Source organism: Lampris incognitus, chromosome 21 (assembly GCF_029633865.1).
Source record: "Lampris incognitus isolate fLamInc1 chromosome 21, fLamInc1.hap2, whole genome shotgun sequence".
In the NCBI taxonomy this organism is placed as follows: Eukaryota; Metazoa; Chordata; class Actinopteri; order Lampriformes; family Lampridae; genus Lampris; species Lampris incognitus.
This window is the reverse complement of record NC_079231.1, coordinates 6,069,343-6,091,875: the sequence shown is the minus strand read 5'-3', so window position 1 is coordinate 6,091,875 and position 22,533 is coordinate 6,069,343. Positions and strand designations below refer to the sequence as shown.

The 22,533-nt window shown below is 47.7% G+C and overlaps 1 protein-coding gene across 1 annotated transcript in view; it reads right to left on the bottom strand.

The window, feature by feature from the left end:
- Positions 1-1,112: 1,112 nt before the first annotated feature.
- xirp2a (xin actin binding repeat containing 2a) overlaps positions 1,113-22,533 on the bottom strand; it is a 60,048-nt gene continuing 38,627 nt past the window's right edge. Inside the window, exons 3-12 of the mRNA XM_056301225.1 lie at positions 18,809-18,996; positions 16,286-16,414; positions 15,167-15,253; positions 13,345-13,390; positions 12,879-12,982; positions 6,859-12,321; positions 5,611-6,783; positions 2,901-5,514; positions 1,395-1,528; positions 1,113-1,251 (exon numbers count right to left, since the gene is read on the bottom strand). Coding sequence (XP_056157200.1) covers positions 1,434-1,528; positions 2,901-5,514; positions 5,611-6,783; positions 6,859-12,321; positions 12,879-12,982; positions 13,345-13,390; positions 15,167-15,253; positions 16,286-16,414; positions 18,809-18,996 — 9,899 coding nt within the window. The 3' untranslated portion in view covers positions 1,113-1,251; positions 1,395-1,433. The remainder of the gene's footprint in view (positions 1,252-1,394; positions 1,529-2,900; positions 5,515-5,610; positions 6,784-6,858; positions 12,322-12,878; positions 12,983-13,344; positions 13,391-15,166; positions 15,254-16,285; positions 16,415-18,808; positions 18,997-22,533) is intronic.

Below are 22,533 nucleotides of genomic sequence, written 5' to 3'. Positions count from 1 at the left end.
GGCACAAAAGCGTCATCTCTCTGTGCTAACTGCAGCACATCAGTTGGCATCCATTTTGACTCTTCAGCGGCGTGTTCTTCTGGGGAAAACCCTGCAGCTGAAGGTGAATCTCTGACGGAAGGTCGCTGGATTTCCTCTTCCTTCTCCGTGTCACATCCCTGAAACAGCGTGTCAGGAAACCCCGTGTCACGAAACGCCGTGTCAGGAAACGCCGTGTCAGGAAACGCCGTGTCAGGAAACGCCATGTCACGCTCAGGTAAAATCGGGGTATTGCTGTTGTTGTTGTTGTTTGAGTTGGCATTCTGCGTCCATCCTGCTGGCGCCTCTCCGTCTATTACTGTGACCTTAACCGCCCCCCCATCGCTCATGCTGTCATTACTTGCCTTTTCCATCTCCTTTCTTTCTTCCCTCCCACTTTCACAGGGCTCGTTTCCCGCCTCTTCATCGTGTCCATTTACTTTCACGTCCTCGTCCCCTTTTCTACTTACTGCCTCATTCTTCTCGCTCACAATCACACTTTCAACAGCTCCATCGCTGCTCCCTTCATTCCTCCTTTTTACCTCTGCCTTACTGTCAGCTTCAAAGTCCTCTGTTGCTACAACCTCACCGGGACTGTTTGACTTTGGTGTGGCGGCAGGATTCACGGGGGTTTCGGCGGTTTCTAAAGCCTCCATCTGCTGCGGTGCCTCCTGAGGGTTCTTCACATTCTCTGTAACAGGGACGCTCTCAGGCACCGTGACATTTTCCTGGGGTCCTTTTTCGACTTCAGCCGCTGGATTATCAGCCTCCTTTAATGAAGGCTTAATAGGCGGACTCTGGTGTTCATCTTTCTGTGTCGAACTCTCCTGAGGGGGCCATGTTGGTTTAACCAGTTTCAGGTCTTCCTCCACGCTGAAGGACTTCTTCGGGGAGTCGGTTTGAGGAGGCCATACGACAGAAATCCTACTGGCGTGCTTTTTACTTTCATCCATCGATTTACCCATGTCGCCGTCGTTTGTAACTGGCATATCTATCTTTGCTGTGGGGACACTGCTCCTGGCAGTGGCATTCCTGGTATCCAGAACTTTCTTTTCAGGCACTGATGAATTTAATTTTGTCTTCTCGGGCAAATTCTGCTGGTTTTTAGCACTCCAAAGTTCCTTGTGTGGTTTCTGCCCAAATCCCTCATCATAATTTCCTTTGGACTTAAACAGTTGTTTGTAGTGTGGCTTACAGTACATGCGTCCATGGAGAGAGGCGTAATTGCCAAGGCTAGAAACAGAGAACAATACAGAGGTTACAACAACAAGTGCAATAGGCGGTGACAAGAAGTGTGCATCCACTCTTCTTTTCGGGCGTAGAGCATCATTGTTGGCATGCGCCGACAGCAGTGTTACGGCGTAAGTTAGTTTTACCTTAGTTTGCCTTTGCAGTGCTCACAGCGAAAGCAGCTTTTATGGAAGTTTTGTTTGTCCGCTATCAGCGACTCCATGGGGTACACCCTCTTCCGACACACCGTGCACAGCTCGCACTCTGGAACTCGAGTTTTCTGTGGAGAATACAAAGTAACATTAGTCTTCCTCTACGTTTCCTTTACCCCCTTTTCTCCCCAATTGTACTTGGCCAATTACCCCACTCTTCTGAGCCGTCCCGGTCACTGCTCCACCCCCCTCTGCCGATCCAGCAGAGGGCTGCAGACTACCACATGCCTCCTCCGATACATGTGGAGTCGCCAGCCGCTTCTTTTCACCTGACAGTGAGGCGTTTCACTAGGGGGACGTAGCACGTGGGAGGATCATGCTATTCCCCCCAGTCCCGCCTGAACAGGTGCCCCGAACGACCAGAGGAGACGCTAGTGCAGCGACCAGGACACATGCCCACAGCCGCCTTCCTGCCTGCAGACACAGCCAATTGTGTCTGTAGGGATGCCCGACCAAGTCGGAGGTAACACAGGGATTCGAACCTGGCGAGCCCCGTGTTGGTAGGCAACGGAGTTTTCCTCTACATTTGATTTGAGAACGGATGGAGAAAACAAACTAGCATTTAGGCCTCAGGTGTCCTCAGCTCAAATTCAGAACTTCTTAAGACCTTTTTCAGGCCGTCTGAAATGAATTTTAGAAGACTGAAACAACAACCCAAATCTAACAGGGGAAATTAACACTTCTTATTTATTAATTGTTTATTCAGCTACAGATGGGAGATAACAACACTGTTGTTTCATCACCAAAAGGATCACCACTGTCTCTTTGTCTATTTTTACACAAGTTTGTGAGGAGAGCTCCCATCCTTCCCCCAAAGGTTTTGAATATTCGAGGCTTTGTAAAATGGATATTTCGATATTCATTAAGGCCTTATATATAGTTGTATAATTGGATTTTAGAAAAGTGAGACTTCTCAAAGACCCATGGATGACCAGCAGAAGGTCAGTCAGTTGTCACCCCATGACTGGTGGGAAGCCACAAAGTCTTTCCTGTAGTATCGTTCAGCGTCAGTTGAAGTACATGGGGCAGTGAAAAAACAGTTTTCCTGGTGGTTTTTCAACCCTGGCAGCTCTACGTTTTCCCCCGAATAACACAACACAACACAACACAACACAACACACCCAAGCATGAATATTAGTCCAATAAGTCATCGCCACTTTTCAACAAACGTCACACTTTCGAGACACGGGTAAACAAGTTGTGTTTAAATCGTAAAAGGCGTGAAGCTGTCGGTAGTCAAACGCTGGCGCTCTAGAGTTATACAGCAAATAAACGTTTAAAACAAAAGGAAATGCAGGCAACACATTATCAGATGTTAATGTTTTGTTTTTCTCAGTTTCCTTTCTGCAAACACTGTCCTGAAGTCACACAAATCGTGCATGTTAGACACACCACGGCTCTCGCTGGTTTAGTATCTTCATGCTGCGCTGCCCAGTTTACCGGTTACGACCGTCTCCTGCTGCTGTGTCACAATCTGCGAAGTCCTCTGCTCTGTGACGCTGAAGCCCAGGTTCTCGAAAACTCCTTGGCTCTCGGCCCACGACTGCTGGAAGCTCCTGAGCAGCTCCTCTGTGGAGGCCTCCGGTGGGACGTTGAAGGTGGGCACCGTGCCCCTTACCACGTCGGCGTACGAGGGCGGGCTACCACGTGTGACAGTGCTCTCGGACAGCATGGTTGTCTGACTTCTCTGATGACTGGTGAGGTTACCGTAGTCATCGACGCCGGAGAACTGTTCGGTCATGGATGTTGTTTCGGAGTGCCCCACCGGTTCGGTGTGGGCTGACTCGGACTCCCTCCTTTCTATTTGCTCTCTCAGCTCTCTGGCTGCCTGAGAGCTGTGCTCCCCCGTCTCAAACACATCCTTGATTGCTTTGACGTTGAACACAGGAACGTCCTCAGTCTTTTGCACTTTCGTCTCCGCCTCCGCATTCTCTGTATCGCTCTCCAGCCGCTCCGTGATGACAATGGGCTCTTTTCTGGTATAAACGTTTGGCTGTGGAGACTCAAATCGATTCACCAGCTTTGACAGGTCAACCCTTGGGAGGTCTTCCTTTAAAAGGTCAACGTTCACTGTGTTCACTGTGCTTTCGGCGACGTCCTCTGCGTCAGGCCCCAGTCTTTCCGGGATGTCGATGGGGTCCTTCCGCATGTACATCTTGCTTATCTCAGCTCTCTGGGCCTCCTCAAAGAAAGACATTTTGTCCTTGACGGTCCTCATGGAGTCGACCATTTCGGTCACGTCCACCCCTCCCTGCTCCCCGGCCTCCTCGTGAATCTCCCTGTTGCCATGCAGAGACAATTCCTCTCTCTCGGCTGTAGATTCTGCAGAAAACTCTGAAACTGCCACTGGAGGAGGAGGAGGAGGAGGAGGAGGAGGAGGAGGGGTCACATCCCGAGAGAGTTTAGCTGCGGGGTCCTGCAGCTTCATCAGTTTTTCTGTTCGGCTGAGGGTGGGAGAGGGCGTGGCCCTGCTGAGGTGAGACGTGGCCGTGTACGACTTGCGGGGCGGCGGAGGGGGCGTCCCCGCAGACTTGTAGGGCGGAGGCGAAGGGGTCACTCTGTCTGTCCTTTTCGTCGATTCAATACTAATGAAGATGGGTGATGGGGTGCGAATACTTTTCAAGGGGGAGGAAACCCTGTTTGCCGCCTCGCTCAGCTCCGGCTGCACTTTGCCCTCATGAGAAATCTTTTTCTCCTCAGCCACTTTCTTTTGTGTCTCTACCTTAGATGACCCGATGCTTATTTTAGATATCTTGGCAGCTGTTCCTCCCAAAACTTTCTTGTCAGGTTTCGGAAGCACCGTGGATGGTGGAGGTGGTGCTGCTGGCGTTCCTTTGTCCTGCTTTTCCATGGCTGTCATGCTGTCTTCCAGAAATGTCAGCTTTGCTTGAGCAATATTTCTCACATAGACGACCATCTCTTTTAGCTTTTTCTTACTCTGGCGGAGAGCGATTTCACTCAAGTTCTTTTTCTCATCCAACCCCATCATCCAGTCCGGGATCTGGCCGATAATCACTCTGACAGCATTTGAGTCTATCTCGTTTGGTGTGCCCTGGAGCTCTGTTATTTGAGTAAGCAGCAGCTGCATTATTTTACGTTTCTCTAAGTCCACGCTGCTCTCCGAACACTGACCCTCTGCATGTACAGTTTGACCTTCTCCCTTAATGACGGCATCCTTATTCTCGACTATTGTTTTACCGCTCTTCCCCTGCATTTTGTTTGTTTCTCTTATTTGCTGCTGTTGTGAAATCTTGATCTGCTGCTTCTGTGTATGCACAGCCTCCTGCGTCTGACGTACGACACTCTGCCTCACGTGGACCTCCTCGTGCGACTGTCTGTGCTCCTCCTTCATGCTGTGGTGGCTTTGAGAGACAGAAATGTGGCCTCGTCCTTGAGGAGTTGGCACGGGCACTACCTGAGCCTCTTTGGCCACAGAAACAACAGCAATGGACGGGGACGGTTTCACCTCGCTCTCTGTCTTTGACATCTTTTTCGTCTTTTTCGTTTGCACCTCGATATGGGTGTCTTTAACGCGCTGTGGTGCCTGGCATTTCTCCTCTTTAACATTGATTTCCGTTTTAATCTCGCTGCTCGCCGCCGTCACTTGGTTGCTCTCCTGAATCGCCTTCCCTTCACTTATCTGTGAGGCAGCGCGATTGTCCTGCTGTAATCGTGATTCACTCTTCAAAGTTTCTTTTTGTGCGGCAAGGTCGCATTTGTCCTCTCTTTTCTCTGCTGGCATCTTAAAGGTTTTAACCTTGAAGCTCGGAGTTACCTTTGGAATTTTAGTGGGCTGAGGGGGAGCCTTTCTTCCTTCCTGCATAGAAGCCACATTAATATTCTTTGCTTCCTCGGCTTTCAGTGTGACCACAGACTGGCTTTGAAGATTCACATTTTCTTGGACACAGCTCTGTGTGGTAGAGACAGACTTGGAGCTAGATTTCTTAATAAACTGCTGCTGCTCCACCACTGAGGAGGAGACTACATTCGAACCTGACTGGACTTTCAAATCGGAAGCCTCATGATGAGCCTGAGCAGCAGAGACTGACCGACCCTTAGCCGATGACACTAGGTGACTCTTTTTATCGACATCTGATGAGGCAAGTGATTTATCTGCAGGCGCCAAAGGGGGACACTCACTGGTGTTGACTTTTTTATCCAAGGAGACATTTGGAGATCCAGAGGACGGTTTCTTATTTACCACCGAGATTAAAGGCTTGCTCAGCGGGATGTGAGACGGGGTTCCCTTTGCAACCGTCTCATGTGCTGTTTTTTCTCCTTTGGTAACAGCCTTAGATTCTTCTACCTTTGTTTGTGTTGCTTCCACAGTCACTTCTTCCTCCGTTTTCTGTGATGTGGAAAGCTGACCACTGGCAGAAATGGGGGATGTTTGTGTAACAGGTGGAGGAGAGACGGGAGTGGTCGCACTACTCCGCTCAGTTTCCTCTTTCTCCATCCTTTGTTGGCGGTACCTTTCCTCCGCGAGCATGAGAGGAGTTTTGAATTTGCGGGCATACTGTTTGGGTTTCGGTGCAAGAGTGGGTTCTGGAGGCGGGGGCAGTTTAAGAGGGGGGACAAACACTTTTTTAGGGGATGGTGGCACTTCTTTTTGTGCTGGCTTCACTGTGGGGATCCCCGTAGGCATTTGTGTTGTGGCCACTGCCGCCACCATTTTTGATTCAGAATTAATCTGCCTGCTTGTTTCAGCCTGACTACCTGCCTGTTTTTTCACTCCCTGAACAGAAACTTCTTCTTTGACTTCAGTTGATGTCATCGTTTCTGGGGCGGGAGGAGGAGGAGGCGGCGGTGGTGGTGGTGGTGCAGGAGCTGGCTGTTTTTTCTGCCACTTGGGTCTAACCTGTACAGGTTGCTTGGGCGTCTCAGGTGGCACTGGTACTTTGTACGTGGGCCGGCCCATTGGCTTCACCGGCCTGACTGGGGGCGGCTGAGGCATCGCGTTGAGCTCCTGCTGCGAGGGAGGTGGGGGGAGGAAGTACTGTCCGGCAGCAGACGGGGGAGGAGGGGGGGGAGGAGGGGGGAAAAACTCCGACTCCGATTTGGTACACTCCACTGGTGGGGGCGGGGGTGGAGGTGGGGGCGGGAGGTCACTGTCCTGCCTCATGATGTGGGGGCAGTATGCAGGGGAAGCAGGGCCCTCAGTCACAGGTGATGGAGGCGGGGGGAGGGAGAGCTCCGATTCGGATGGCGGAGGTGGGGATGAGGGCGGAGGGGGAGGAAAGTGTATCTCTGGCCTCCCTTTTTTGAGTGCACCCTTTGCCTTGATGTCTAGGTTATGGTAACTGCTCTTCGAGCTTGCCATGTTCTGCTTTTGTTGGACAGCCTTGTTCTCCGTCACAGCAGTTTGCTTTTGCGCAGCAGACATATGTGAAGCCGTCACACTTTGCTTGTGTGTGACAGTCTTATGCTCGGTCACTGAGGTTTGCACTTGTTTGACTACCTTTGTTTCACGTGTTTGCTGGGATGCAATGTTTGTCTGCGATGTGCTTTGTGTCTCTCTCGTCACATTGCCATCAACAACTGTTTCTGTCTCCATCTGCTCATCATTTGCCATTTGTTTGTTCTTTCTGAAAATTGGCTTTGGGGCTAATGCTTTCTGCTGGGCTGGGGTTTTCTGCTTCACGCTCTCTTCTTTTACCCTTATCTTTTGAGAAGACTCTGATGTATGGTCTGCTCTGGCTACAGTGAGAGTGTGGCCCTCCTGGGTCATGGTATTAGTTTTCACTTTGTGCTTTTGTGACTCGCTGCTCAGAGGAAGGTTCTTCACAGCAGGGGCTGGGTTGACTGTTACACTCTCACTTTTGGCCACATGTGAGCATTCATGCTCCACCAGCTTTGTGGGTAATGGATTTTTCACGGGCACTTTCACTTTCTTGGGAGGATACATGCGTTTCGGATTTGAATATTGTTTTTTTTCCATGAGACACTTTATAGCCCCCTGGACATCTCCTTTTATTACTTCCTCTTTTTCAAGCTGTGTCGTCTCCTGTCCCTCATAGAGGGATTTTATGGAGGTTTTCACATCCCCTTCAATGCTCCCTCTACGCTGCAGTCTTGGGGAGGTGGAGGGTTCAAGCAGTAATTGGATTGTGCCTCTGACATCACCTTGTTCATTCACCTCATGCTGGTAAACCTTTTTCTCACTTGATGCCTCATGTAAACTTTGCATGGCAGTCTGAATATCTCCTCTGACAATTTCCTCTTTTTCCACCTCTTTCACAGCCTGCTTTGCCTCCTCCAGGGACTTCAAGGTACTTTTGATATCACCCGACACTAAATCCTCCACAGATGCCTCCGTTTTTACTGTGACAGATTTCTCCAGTGATTCAAGGGCACTTCTGATGTCCCCCCGTACAATTTCGGGCTTTTCCATTTCTTTGGCGTGATTCTGGGCCTCTTCCAGAGACCTCAAAGTAGTGTGCAAGTCTCCTTTTAGTACTTCCTCTTTCTCTATTGTCACCTTTTGATTGACGGCCTGGGTAAGTGAATCCATGGCTCCTCTTAGGTCTCCTTTAACTATGTCTTGTTTCTCTAGGTTTCTATAGCTCACAGCAGGCTCAGTCATGAACACCTTGACAGTGCTGTGTACATCACCAGGGACTATATCATCCTCCGCCACTGTGCGACCTATCTGCTGCTGAGTCCTCCTCAGAGTGATTTTGGTCTGCTCAATGTCACCACCTATGATGTGCTCTTTCTCCACCTTTTCTGGGGACTCATCAGGTTCGCCTTGGAGCTGTTTAAGGTAATCTAATGCTCCAGACTCGATACAGGTGGAGTAAAAGCTGACGTTACCTCTTTCCGTGTCCCCCACCCTTATTTTCTTTGATTCCTCTGCGTTTGGGTTAGACAAAAGCCTATGAAGTGTTCTGCTGACATTGCCCTGAACAATATCCTCCTTTTCAAAGCTAGTTCTCTCCCCTTTATTTAAGAGGGAATAGATAGTCATTCTCACATCCCCCTTTTCATCCTCTTGAATGAGAATGCCATGTTTAGAAGAACCCTCCTTCTTGAGGAGATTGTTTATGGCCTCTTGGATGTCACCCCTGATGATTTCCTCCTTCTCAACATTGATTCCTTTCTCCTGGTTCAAAAGCTGCTGCACGGTGGTGTTTATGTCACCCCTTTCTTCCTTATCAATAGTTATCCCCTTCTCTGTTGTCTCCCTGCGATTCAGAAGGTTCATCATAATGTTGTTTAGATCTCCCCTAAGAACCTCTTCTTTTTGGATCTGCGGGGCATCCTGGTTCATCAGCTTGTATTTTGCCATTCGAACATCGCCAATCTCGTCTGCCTCAATGAGTATTCCTTGTGAGTCAACCATTTTCTGAGAGTAAAGCTCCTCAAGGGTCTCTTTGATACTCTTACCCATTATCTCCGTTCTTTCCACATTGCTCTCGTTGAACTCGTCGAAAGCGGTGGTTTCAAACAACCATGTTGTTGTCTTAACGTCTGCCTGGGGTATTTCCTCTTTTGTGACAGCAGGCTCTGTTCCATCAGTCTCTTTGATTCTGTCGAGGGGCTGCTTTTCAAACAACCACACAGACTGCTTGACGTCCCCTTTCATCACCTCTTCTTTGGTCACCGTCTCCATTGCATCATATTCAGTGCCTTCTCCGTGAATCTTATCAATAGTGCGTGTTTCAAACATCCACGTCGCCGACCTGACGTCCCCTTTCTGGATCTCGCTCACACTCACTGTTCTGACATACTTCTCAGACATATCATCACTCTCAAAACGCTGTTTGTTTGTCTTTACATCACCGCCTTGGATGTCTTCAACGGTTTTAGACCTTACTTTTATGTCCTCTGCAATTTCGTCCAGAGGTTGTGTTTCAAACCTCCATCGAGCAGAGCTAACATCCCCTTTGTTGATCCCTTCTTCAGTTACAGCTTGAATGACATAGACTTCTTCTGAATCCCTGATTGAATCGAGCGGCTTAGTCTCAAAAAGCCATCGGGCCCCTACAACATCTCCTCTCATTATTTCTTCCTTAGTAACAGTGGTTACTTCATGGTAGTGTCCCTCTTTGTCACGGATGGCATACAGCGGCTGAGTTTCAAACATCATAGTGTAGTTTTTCACATCACCCCTCTCTATCTCCTCCTTGATGGTACTGGTGAGTTTGGAGATATCTGTCTCCGTGGACTCCTGTTGAATTTGATCCAGAGAAAATGTCTCAAAAATGAAGCGTCCCTTGTCGACATTGCCACCCTGCACGTCTGTCACGGTGCGTGTTTCCTTGGTTTCTTTGGACTCATCGTGAATGGCATCTATTGGCTGATTTTCAAACATCCAGGTGCAATTGGTCACATTTCCTTTCTGAATGTCCTCTGCCTGCTGTGTTTTCAGTCTCTGCATTATCTCCTCAGATGTCGAGCTCACAATGTCAGAGGATCGATTCTCAAAAATGTACTTCATCCTAGAGACATCGCCCGACTGGATGTTGATTTCTGTGACCCTCCTGAAGGAACTAGTATCCTCACCTGTGATGTTCTCAAGGTTCTCAGTTTCAAAGAGGAAGCGAGCCAGGCGCACATCTTTACCTTGGATGTCCTCTTGGTTCACAGTACATGTTTTCAGAACTGTCTCAGACTCTGATTCTGTGTGGTCACGTATGTTATCGAGGGTTTGGGTTTCAAAAAGCCATGTGCATGTTTTGACATCTCCTTTTTGGACTTCCTGGACATCAGTCTCACTTCTCTCTACCTTCTCATACAAGACGTCCATCGGTTGAGTCTCAAATAGCCACCTACAAGTTTTCACGTCTCCTTTCTCAATTTCGATACTCTCTTTAGTTTGATGCTCTTCATCTTCAACATTACTGAAAAATTTAATGGCATCTAGTGCTTGAGTTTCAAAGAGCCACTTGGCCGTCTTGACATCCCCAGACTCGATCTCCTGTTTTGATATACCTTTAATAATCTGAAACTTATTGATGCTCTCATCAAACTCATCGATAGGGCGTGTTTCAAACATCCATCTGCAGCTCCGCACATCTCCTTTCACAATCTCCTCACGCCTCACAGTTTTCACTTCGTGATAATGACCAGAGCTGTCTTGCATAGCATACATTGGGGTGGATTCAAAAAGATCTTTGTTGGATTTCACAGATCCACTTTTAACACCCTCAACTTGTATTTTTTGCGTTTCCTCACATTTACTTAAATCCATGGTTTCAAACCTTTCTTTATAGTTGGTTACATCTCCTTTGTCGAGAGCCTCTAAGTTCACAGTTCGTGTGATTTCTTTTTTCTCTTCCCTTATATTTTCAAGTGGCTGGCTCTCAAAGACCCATGTTTGATGTCTCACATCACCCTTTTCCTCCTCAGTGGCGACCCTCTTTTGGAGTTTGCCTACTTCTGGCAGATCCTTCAGGTTTTCCATGGGCACTGTTTCAAACAGATGTTTTGCACTTTGAACATCACCACCTACAATCTCTTCTGATGGCAGAGGTTTGGCATTAGCGTTGTCTTTCAGACTATCCATTGGCTGAGTCTCAAATACCAGACAATGCTTCCTTACATCAGCTCCAACTATTTCTTCCTTGAGCTTCCCGGAACCCTCCCATTCATCATCCTTTATTGTGTCAAGGGTCTTTGTCTCAAAAAGCCATCTGCACTTGTTCACACCCCCTTGTACGTCATCCTCCATGGAAACGCCACAGATCAACTTTACCTGAGCAGGATCTTTGTTGATCACGTCTAGAGGTTGGGTTTCAAACATCCAACGTGATGTCTTTACGTCTCCTTTCTCGGTCTCTTCCCTGCGGATGGTGGTGATCTCCAGCATTTCCCCACTATCACCCCTGATGACACACATGGGCTGAGTCTCAAACATGCGTGTGGTTGTCTTGACTTCCCCCTTGATCTCCTCAAGCTCAGACTTCAGGTTCAGGAAGTGGCTTTCCTCAATGGTCTCTGTTTTGCCCAGGGAATCCAAATGCTGGGTCTCAAAGAGATACCTGGCAGTTTTAACGTCTCCTCCGGTGATATTTTTTGTTACGATGACATCCAGGGCTTGCTCGTCCTCTTGGTAGATCTTATTGAGACAATCAAGTGGTTGCGTTTCAAAAAGCCAGGTAGCTGTTCGCACATCACCTCTTGCAAGTTCAGTCAGTTTTTCTGACTGCTCAGCTGAATCGGGAGTCTCTGTTCCCAGAGCATCCATGGGCTGAGTCTCAAACATCCACGCTGTGAATCTGACATCTTTGCCAGCAATTATTTCCTGTTGGGCAATGTTCTTCACCTCATTTTCATCTGGGGTATCATCTTTGATGGTATCTAGGGGTTTGTTTTCAAACATCCAGCGCATGGACTGCACTTCCCCTTTAAGGATCTCGTCCCACTCCAGGTACTCTCTGTCGGGGCTCATAGACCTATTGGGACTACCGCCATCATTTTCAAACATGTAGCACACCTGCTGCACCTCCCCTCCGTCATTGTCAGAGTATGTCTGTTCTCCCTCAGCGACCTGGCTAAGAAGATCTGCTTCAAGGTTCTTGCGGACCTCTGGGTGGATGTGCTTGTAGAGGCGCTTTAGCTCAGCCATGCTTTTCTGTTTAAAGTATTGCTCCTTGGTAGCAGCATACTTCTGCTGGGACACTGTATCGAGGGGCTGGGGAGAGACACTACACTCGGAGACCTCTTGCGGTGCCGACAGCAAGTCCATGGGTGGGGGAGGGAAATGGTCCTTAGTCTCATAGGCCACTGAAGAGGCAGAGGCTGTCGAAGAGGCTGCAGCTGTCTTTACAGTGGATGAGGTTTCATAATTGGTCATGGCTGAGCCCTTAGATGCCTGAATAACAGGAGCCCACTGAAACCCATTGAGATCCACATCGACCTATGGTTCATAGGCAATTTGGATTGATGAGGGGAAAGTTGGGTCACAGTTAGAAAATACAGGTAAAGCATTTTGCCTAGACTGTCAAGTGAAGAGTGGAAAAGTAGGATAGGAGATAAAGTGAGTCAAATAAAATAAAGTGGCCTGGAGGATCCAACACATATCAAATGTACATTGTATAATTTTGATGATTTTGTGGTTTAGACAATTTATGGACAACTTTCTCACAATGCTTAAAACAACATGGTCAAGATATAAACCTCATGTCGGGAGTAAAATCAACAAACATCCTCAATCTGTAAAGTCAGACTCGTGTATGTCAGTTTGTCATGTTTCTAATTACTGAGTTGGTTAAAATATTGATTTAAGATTATAAAAATAATGTACACATGACATGCCGATTATAATGACATGAGGCTTTTCATCCCACCCGATTTTAACACCAAGATAACCTATCACACAAAACCTCCATTTGACGATTATCATGTGGCCTCATTTAATACTGAATGGAAAAACCCGTAGTAACTTATATTTCAATAAACAGGAAACATAATTACCTTAATTTGCTTGCTCGGCGCAGCCTCTTCAATGCTTTTTTCATACTGCTGCTTCAAAGCCTGAGTAGAAATCTTTGGAAGGTCCTCTCCACTGACAAGCATAACTGAATTAGACACAAGAAGAAGGCAGCCTCATTAAGTCATTCCCAGCGAGAGAGCTCAGGGGGGTTGGAAAGAAAAATAAATCATTTCATTAAAAACCTGAGTAGTTTTCATTTTCTGAAACCATGCAACGGTGATTGCCCAATTTCCACTTTCCAATATTTTAACTTCCTGGCTCTGCCCTGATTAGATTTGCTGCTCTGCACTGAATAGAAAATCGTCTGCACTCCAACTCATTTTCACAGCTCATCCCTTATTCAGCCACAGAGGCAGCGATCATTAACATACAGGGCACAAGCGGTCGTGTGATAAAAAGTGCACATTACAATATGACAGGCATGTGCAGAATAATGTCATTCTTAACCTGTTTCATTGTAGTGGTCTGCGTAACTGGCGGCCACGTTGTGATGCTGGACCCTCTCCTCATGGACCACCTGTGATAAGACAACAACAACTGTTGGCATTACGGTTCCAATGCTACGGCCTCCAATTAACAACATGGGGAGGGGCGAAGACTGAGATTCACGAGACTCATTTAAACTGCAAGGTGCATTTCTATTTGATGTTTCATCTTTTCAAAGTGAAAAGAAACTATACCTTCTGAGACGTCTTAAACATTTCAGAATGCCGTGTCTGCGGGTGGGAAGCTGGATGTGGGTATGTGTGTGGGTGGGAAGCCGGATGTGGGTATGTGTTCTGGTTGCTGCACTAGTGCCTCCTCTGGTCCGTCGGGGAGCCTGTTCGGGGTGGGAGGGGGAACTGGGGGGAATAGCGCGATCCTCCCACGCGCTACGTCCCCCTGGTGAAACTCCTCACTGTCAGGTGAAAAGAAGCGGCTGGCGACTCCACTTGTATCGGAGGAGGCATGTGGTAGTCTACAGCCCTCCCTGAATCAGCAGAGGGGGTGGAGCGGAGCAGTGACTGGAACGGCTAAGAAGAGTGGAGTAATTGGCCAGATATAATTGGGGAGAAAATGAGGGGGGGGGGGGTAAAAAAAAAAAGAAAGAAAAGAAAATCAAAGGAGCAGCACTGCCACAGCTTCAGGACATGTACGCCACCCGTTGCAGAAGGAAGGCCGTAAGTATCATGGAGGACACCATCACTCAGCACACGGTCTGTTCTCCTTCTTCCCTCAGGACAACACTTACAGAGCACCGGAGGTCTGACCAGCTGCCTCAAAGACTGTTTTTACCCCCAGGCGGTCAGAATAATGAACTGCACCTTACATAACTTCAGTGATTTATTATTTTGTGGGATCCCCCCCCCCCACATTTTCTCCCCAATTGTATCCGGCCCATCACCCCTCTCTTCCAAGCCGTCCCGGTCTCTGCTCCACCCCCTCTGCTGATCCAGGGAGGGCACACGCCTCCTCTGATACATGTGGAGTCGCCAGCCGCTTCTTTTCACCTGACAGGAGTTTCACCAGGAGGACGTAGCGCATGGGAGGAGCACGCTATTCTCCCCAGTTCCCCCTCCCCCCTGAACAGGCGCCCCGACCGACCAGAGGAGGCGCTAGTGCAGCGACCAGGACACCCACCCACTTCCGGCTTCCCACCCACAGGCACGGCCCATTGTGTCTGTAGGGACGCCCGACCGAGCCGGAGGCAGTTTTGGTATTATTTACTTATATATAGTTTTAAGGGCTGAGAGAGCCAGGGCATATGCATTTCATTGCATTTGAGGGTACATGATAGCTTTTATATGCATATGACCATAAAGTGAAACTTGAACTTGGCCTGAAAAACCTCCCTGTGCAACAGGGTCCTGAACGTTTTGACTGGCAGAGCCCAGGTGTTTAGGGTGGGTGGCTACACCTCCGCCTCTGTAACCCTCAACACAGGAGCCACCCAAGGTTGTCCTGATGCTGCATTCTAACTGATCGCAAAGCTAAAATTTCACCTCACCTTCATCATGCAGGTTGATGCATATGATAATAAAGTGAAACTTGAACTTGACAAAGTGAAAGGCGTCATACCAATAATCAGTTAATAGTCAATAGTTTTAGATTACATTGCATTACATTACATTATTAGATTACATTACATTAAATTAGATAGATTAGATTAGATTGGACTAGATTAGTTTAGAATAGATTAGATTTAATCTAACATTTTGTCATTTTGTATGACTATCTATCTATCGATAGAAGGACTGTATGTACGGGGAGGTTGGGTATATTTTTGTACCTCTTGCTCATCATGAAACAGGTGGCTGTTAGGAATGACCTCTCTGGTACTGCTTCTGACTGTCACCTCTGAGGAGCTGGACACTTCCTGTCAGACACAGGAAACAACTGTTTAGACATTAAATCACAGACTACACACACACACACACACCACAATTTTATCAAGTCTTAATTAAAGGCTGCGTGTGGCAGCAAGAGCGACTCTAGTTGTTTTTATTTTATTTGATGTGAGTGAGCCTAACAAAACCCTTCCCTGGCAAATCAACAAATGCTTTTCCATTACAAAGCTGCTTCGTAGAGAACAGCCACATTTTAAATATCACCATGGGGCAAGTGCAGTATGGGAAAGAGGTGGTGATAAATGAGAAGCTAAAACATTACATTTCCTCCAACAAGCTGTATTTGAAATGGGATGAAAGGGAAATATGAAATATACGGCTGTGCCCCTCTGCAGTTTACATGAAAGACGTGCGGTTTGAAAGCTCTGGAACCATTTACACGAGTATAATATTCCTCCTGTACAAGCAGGTTGGGAACAGCTGTGAGGGGAGAGACAAGTACAAAGTGGTTTTTTTCCCCCACACTGCCCATGGATGTATCAACCCAACAACACAAACCACGCAAACTTCACTTCTCTCCCAGTGAATTCATCCTGCTTCTCGCTCCAGTGAGCTGATGGCCTGAATGCATGGCAGGACAGAAGTGACCTCACTTTGTTGAGAGCCCGCGGGCCCCGTCCCGCGCCGCTAACTCATTCTGGCATCTCCCTCGTGCTAACGGATAACGGTGCCAGATAGATACGAACCAAGTTGGCGGTGCCCTCTTTTGATCCGCCCCGCTGCAGGAAGGCCTCGCAGTCAAGAGTGGTTTTAGCCCGAGCAGAATGTAAATGACCCAAATTGCTCCGCGGTGCTCGCATACCTGCCGATATACTGCAGCATGTTTTGCTCATGGATATCACACACAGAGATGTCGTGTGTCTTATTTTTTGGGTCGATGAATGGGACATAATGATGCTGAGAGGGGAGACCTTCTAAACAGTGGCACAAAGACCTCATGTCATTTCATCCCGAGACCGAGAATGTCGCGTGGACCACTGGGGTTGTGACATCACCTGCACAGATCTCTGCTGGAAGTGGTGCTCGGTGACGGAGGTCTGGGAGGAGGAGGCAAACTGCTGGTTCTCAAACTGTCTCTTAACACTGGCCAGACCTCCGGGCAGTGTGCAGGCCTCTGACTCATCCATGACCTGCAGACAGGAAACAGATCAGACCGTAAACAACAAGATGGACAGCCATCTACTGCACGGCAGTGTAAAGCAAGAAACACTTTCACCCATAGCTCACGATAGCTCCTAAAAAATGTCTCATTTTTACCGTGACGTAATGTCCCATGACACCTCCGTTGCTCGCTACAGTGTGTTTGTGTGTGTGTGTGTACTAGGTTTTTCTGTCCTAATGGTCCCCATTAGGATAGAAAAACCTGAAACCACCTACTTCGTGGGGACATTTTATGGGTCCCCATGAGGAAGAGGGTGTATTTTAGGGTGAGGATTTGGGTTTAGGATTAAGGTTAGAATTAGGATTAGGTTAAGGCTAGGGTAAGAGCTAGGGAATGAATGTAGTAAATGAGGGGTCCCCACAGTGTGTGTGTGAAAATGTACTCTTGATACTAAACCCGATAAAATATCAGATCATTTAAGACTGCAACTAATATTCTTATGGGCGGCTTTCAAACTGAAGTGATTTCAACTCGTGAACAAAGATAAATGGAACGAGCAAATAACTAGACAGCGACACGAACGTTCATCTTACATTAATTGGTCGCAATTTCTGCAACCAACGATGAGCAAAGATGGCTATCATCTGAGTGTGTCAGTATTACATTTGTCATTATTTTTTGAATATTTGCCCCAAAATGGAAAATGTCTGGACATTAGCGTCAGTTATATTAGATTGAGGGTGGCACAGCGTTTAACAATCTTGCCAATTATTTCTTAGCTGAGCAGCAAATTAGTCCTTAAACTGTGAAACGAAAAATCCAAGCTGCTTTGCTAAATCCCTAGTGGAGAGAGGGCATCCCTGCCGGGATGTGAGAAAGGATGCCGAGGCAAAGCATCCGTCTCTTTGACACAATGAGCTCCTTTATGGACTGTCAGGTATTTCCTTATTTAAACACTATTTACATGGTTGTTGGTTTTTTGCACAAAACAACATTTCACTGCCCTGCTCATGTGTCTGCAGATGTGGGGATGTGCAGACCTGCCCATGCTTCTCTTTATGTTGGGGGTGCAGCCATTTGCAATGCATGCATTTAACTCACACGCATATGAATCCAATTAATGTATGTTGTCTGTATACTGGTGTCATGGCATGGTCGGTAATCACACAAATATGTAAATAAATCACTCTGCTGTTTCCTACAGTGGTGCTCTGCTCACAGCTGGAAAGGACCAAATGAAGTCAGGCAGGAAGAGGATGCTAACTCTGCACACCTGGTCGATTCTCAACAAATATCAGCCACAAGAGGACGAGGGAGAGCAAAAGTATTTCCATTCAGACTCTGTCTAGCAAAACACACACACACACACACACACACACACACACACACACACACACACACACACACACACACACACACACACACACACACACACACACACACACACATCAGGGAGCAGTGAAACTACACATCTGGTCCCATCAGCTGGATCACAAACACACACACACACACCATCAGCTGTCAGCGGACGCCATGTGACACAACATATTTGGGATCACGCGAGGTCAGTCCATTGGCAGTGCAGTTGCTAATTAACCGAGCGTGAGATGGTATTGCACCCAGTAATCTATTAAACAGGAAGTGCTGCCTGGAGTTACATTCAGAGCTGTCATAAAATGTACAATAATGTGCTGATAATGTGCAGTCAAAATGCAAAAACAAAAATGTCAGAACATATCCCTCACATCGGCATAACTATGACACATATGGGAGGAAAACAGTGTTTGATAAAGGTATTATCTCATTATTACTGCAGAATGAAGCAGAAGTTATTACAATGTTTTTAATGATGCTAATATAAACAATTGGCCCGTTCGTTCTGAAACGATCTGAAATCACACATGATGATAACGAGGGCTGATGGGTATTACACTAACAGAGTGGGCTGACTGAATTAATCTTGGCTGCTGTTTTCTGTATTGACATGCAGCTTGTCTAAAGGGGCACGTGTGCATTTAAGCCTTTTCAAACAAGTGGCTTTTGTGTCCCACTTTTTTAATTGCTGATTAATTACAAGTCAACTAATCAGCAGTTCATCAGTATTCACACATTTTTATTTCATTTTATTCTATTTATTCCCCAGGAAACAACACAATCTTTGCAGACGAGGCTTGTTGCCGACAGCACAGAGTATTCCTCTTTGCTGCAGAAATACAATATTTTGTGCAAAGAACCAATTTAGATTATTCTGATGGTGATCGATGGCATTATTATACACAATATGTATTGGCATTTCTTTTATCTGTGTGTGTGTGTGTGGGGGGGGGGGGGATGCATACTGAATGCGTGCACCTCTCTGGCTGCCTGCATATCCGCAGTGGCTTCTCTTTTTACGTCTTTGTGGAAGTATCGTCTTACTTACTGCGGTAGAGGAGGAACTGCTGGTGTCTTTTTTGGACACAGCGGCCTGATACATAGCCAGACGCTCTTTCACAGAGACCGGCTCCGGCTCCTGCCCCTGCTCCGGGTCTTCGGCACCAGGTGCCCTGTCCCTCTGGATCACCTCTTCCTCAGGGTATCCTGACCTGGATCTGCCTGCGCTGGGAGTAGCTGCAGGCATGCCACACACACACACGCGCACACACACACACACACACACACACACACATACAAATATATTATATATATATATATGTGTGTGTGTGTGTGTGTGTGTGTGTGTGCGCATTTCTTGTGTCTATATATACACACACACACACACACACACACACACACACACACACACATATATATATATATATATACACACACACATAAACATATATATATATATACATATGTGTGTGTGTGCACAAGAAGATTTTTTCCCGACTAAGGCTCGAATGGCCTTTACCGATTCACTCTCAGTTCATTCCTTCCTGCAGGCCGACACATGCGGAGTGACAGTTTCGCAGGCAGTGCTACTGATGGATGTCGTATGTGATATGTGATTAATGTCAAGCATCTTCGTCGTCTTTGGGACGCTGTCTTGATATCTGCCACCTTCTCACTCATCTTCTTTTTTTTTTTTCCCCTTGTGGCCTCAGTGAGGTCGGAGATGGAGCTTGCCGTTTGATAATTGGACTTGTGGGATGATATTATTTATGATTCCTGCAACAAGGCGCGAGATATTCCTCCCATTACAAATCAACAGGTTGGGGTGAACACTCCGGAAGAATCGGCTGGATAGATTTTTATTTAGCTGAGCATTACGCCGGCTCAAACCCATCAGCCTCAGCTGCCCTCATTATGCACGTGACAAATTTGCAGCATTCAGCTGCAGATGTTAGATAAATATTTTATAAATGGCGTCCTGTTGAAATTCTACGATCGAATATGGTTTTGTTTTGGTGTCAGTACTGCAAAACCGCAGCGCCTCTCACCGTAATAACCGCGAGGATAATAGAAGATCCGAATCATAAATCTGACATACAGCGCCGTGTATTGTTCCAGATGGGCGTGTGAACCGCAACACGGGCCGTGGTCGTCTGAGGGATTTGGTTTGCAGGACCCAAGTGGAGTGACCATCTATCACGAAGCCCCGCAGTATGGTTCCTCACACCGCGCGACGCGTCCCCGTGGATGGTCAATTAGAGAACGCCATTGATTTTACATTTGACTTTTCCGCGCTACAGAGCATCATTAAGTTGCCGAGAGGAGCTCGCTGCGGTTCAGCGTGTACACCCACACTGGACCTTGCAGCCTTAAGCGTGTTCTCTCTCTTCTGAGCAACAACGCCGTGGGATGAAAGAGGCTCCTAAATAGCATGTACGCTCCCTCATTACGTACTCAAACGCTAACCTTTTCACATTTAGAAATTCACACTCCTCTCGTTCTTGTTTCAGCGCTCGCGTCTTTGCCTTCGTATCCGCACTGCGTGTGTGTGTGTGTGTGTGTTCATTATCAGCTCTTCTGCAATACTTGTTGGAACAAAAAAACATATTTCCTCGCCTTTCGTGGATGATAGCGGCCCCCTCAGCTGCGTTCGGATCTAACGAAGGCTGCTTTGGTGAATTAGCATCACAACGGTGGGTAAGGCACTCCCTCCTTGGCGTGGTACATGCTGTGCATGCCCCGCTGTGCAGAGCGAGCTATCTTCCCTCCTATCTCAGCCCACTTTTAGCGAGGCTTCTGAGCACACCAGCTCCTCGCCGCTGAGCTCTCCTGCTCCCGGAAGCCGCCAGTTTCATCATGAGGAGGAACCTGGTCCAACTGTCTCTGCTTGAACCGAACCACCGCATGCTCTATGTACTGCATGATCAACAAAGTCAATGTGCTTTACCTGATAACCTGACAACACCGTGTCCCCCCCCCCTCCCCGCCACCCCCGCTCCATCTATTTTAACTTCCTGTCACAAATGGCATGTTAGTGCGAGCAATAAACCAGCAGTGGGAGAGACAGAGAGAGAGAGAAACAGACAGACAGACAGACAGACAGACAGACAGACAGACAGACAGACAGACAGAGAGACTGACAGAGAGAGAGAGACTGACAGAGAGAGGCTGAGAGACAGACAGACAGAGAGACTGACAGAGAGAGAGACTGACAGAGAGAGGCTGAGAGACAGACAGACAGACAGACAGACAGACAGACAGACAGACAGACAGACAGACAGAGACAGAAAAAGAGTCAGAGAGAGACAGACAGACAGAGAGAGCGTGAGGGAGACAGAGAGAGAGTGAGAGAGACAGACAGACACAGAGACTGACGGAGAGACGCTGAGAGACATACAGACAGAGAGAGCGTGAGGGAGACAGAGAGAGAGAGTGAGAGACAGAGAGAGAGAGACAGAGAGAGAGAGTGAGAGACAGACAGACAGAGTGAGAGAGACAGAGACAGAGTGAGAGAGAGACAGATGGAGAGTGGAATGAGAGAGACAGACAGACAGAGAAAGATGGACAGACAGAGAGAGTGAGAGACAGACAGACAGACAGACAGAGTGAGAGAGACAGAGAGAGAGACAGACAGACAGACAGAGAGAGCGGGAGGGAGACAGACAGAGAGTGAGAGAGACAGAGAGAGAGTGAGAGACAGACAGACAGACAGACAGAGTGAGAGAGACAGAGAGAGAGAGAGAGACAGACAGACAGACAGAGACAGAGAGAGAATGTGCTAGAATGAGGTAGCGGATGACTGTCCACAGTGGCAACGTCTGAAAATAAAACAGGATTTTTTTTGTCCGGCGTGTCCTATAAATATAGGTCAGGCATCCTCCACCTGAGGTCATGCTGTCATCCAACACCGGCCAGGACAGAGGGACACAGGAATAATGCCCCTATTTATCACTGGGGATGAGGCTTCACGTCATGGTCTGGGGTGCTGTCGATAGGTGGGACAGACCGATGGGGGGGGGGGGGGATTTTACTGCCGGCGAGCGGTGACAACAGCGCCTTGGTTATCTCAGACTTGTGAGGCAGGAATGCTCCGACGTGATGCGGGCATAGCACGGAGGTGAAGTAAGACCGGCTCCAGAGGAGGCTGGCCATGTTAGAAAATAAACCTCTCCCTTTTTATAAACTGCCTCTGTCTGCAGAGTCATGTTCCCCTGTAACAGGGGGTGATGGATGTGTGTGTGTGTGTGTGTGTGTGTGTGTGTGTGTGTGTGTGTGTGTGTGTGTGTGTGTGGACAGGTCAGTGTGTGTGTGAGAGAGGGATAAAGACAGAGAGAAAGAAAGAAACAGACAGAGAGAAAAAGCAGGTCAGACTCACTGACTTCTAATGAGATTCCTCATTCTCAGAGATTTGAAAGCTCTCTCTCTCTCTCTCTCCCCCCCTCTCTCTCCCTTTCCCCATCCCTCTTGCGCTGGCACCAACCAATGCCTAATTAACACTGGCACTTACTGATGTTTAATTAGCATTATTAATGGCTTTTGACCGGGATTGCTTATTGCCATTTGATGCCCTGGTCTAATTTGGACTCCGTCTCCTGTTTGTGTCGTACCGCCAGGCAACGCTGAGGAAAACGGCGTTGCCGTGGGCCGGTTTTTAGTTCTTCGTCATGCACGCGGTGACAGCGAGTCGCTCTCAGTCATGTTTACCTTCATCTCCACACTAACGCTGATGGCTCTTTTCTCTCTTTTCCTGAGGGATATGAACTCCTAATCTCT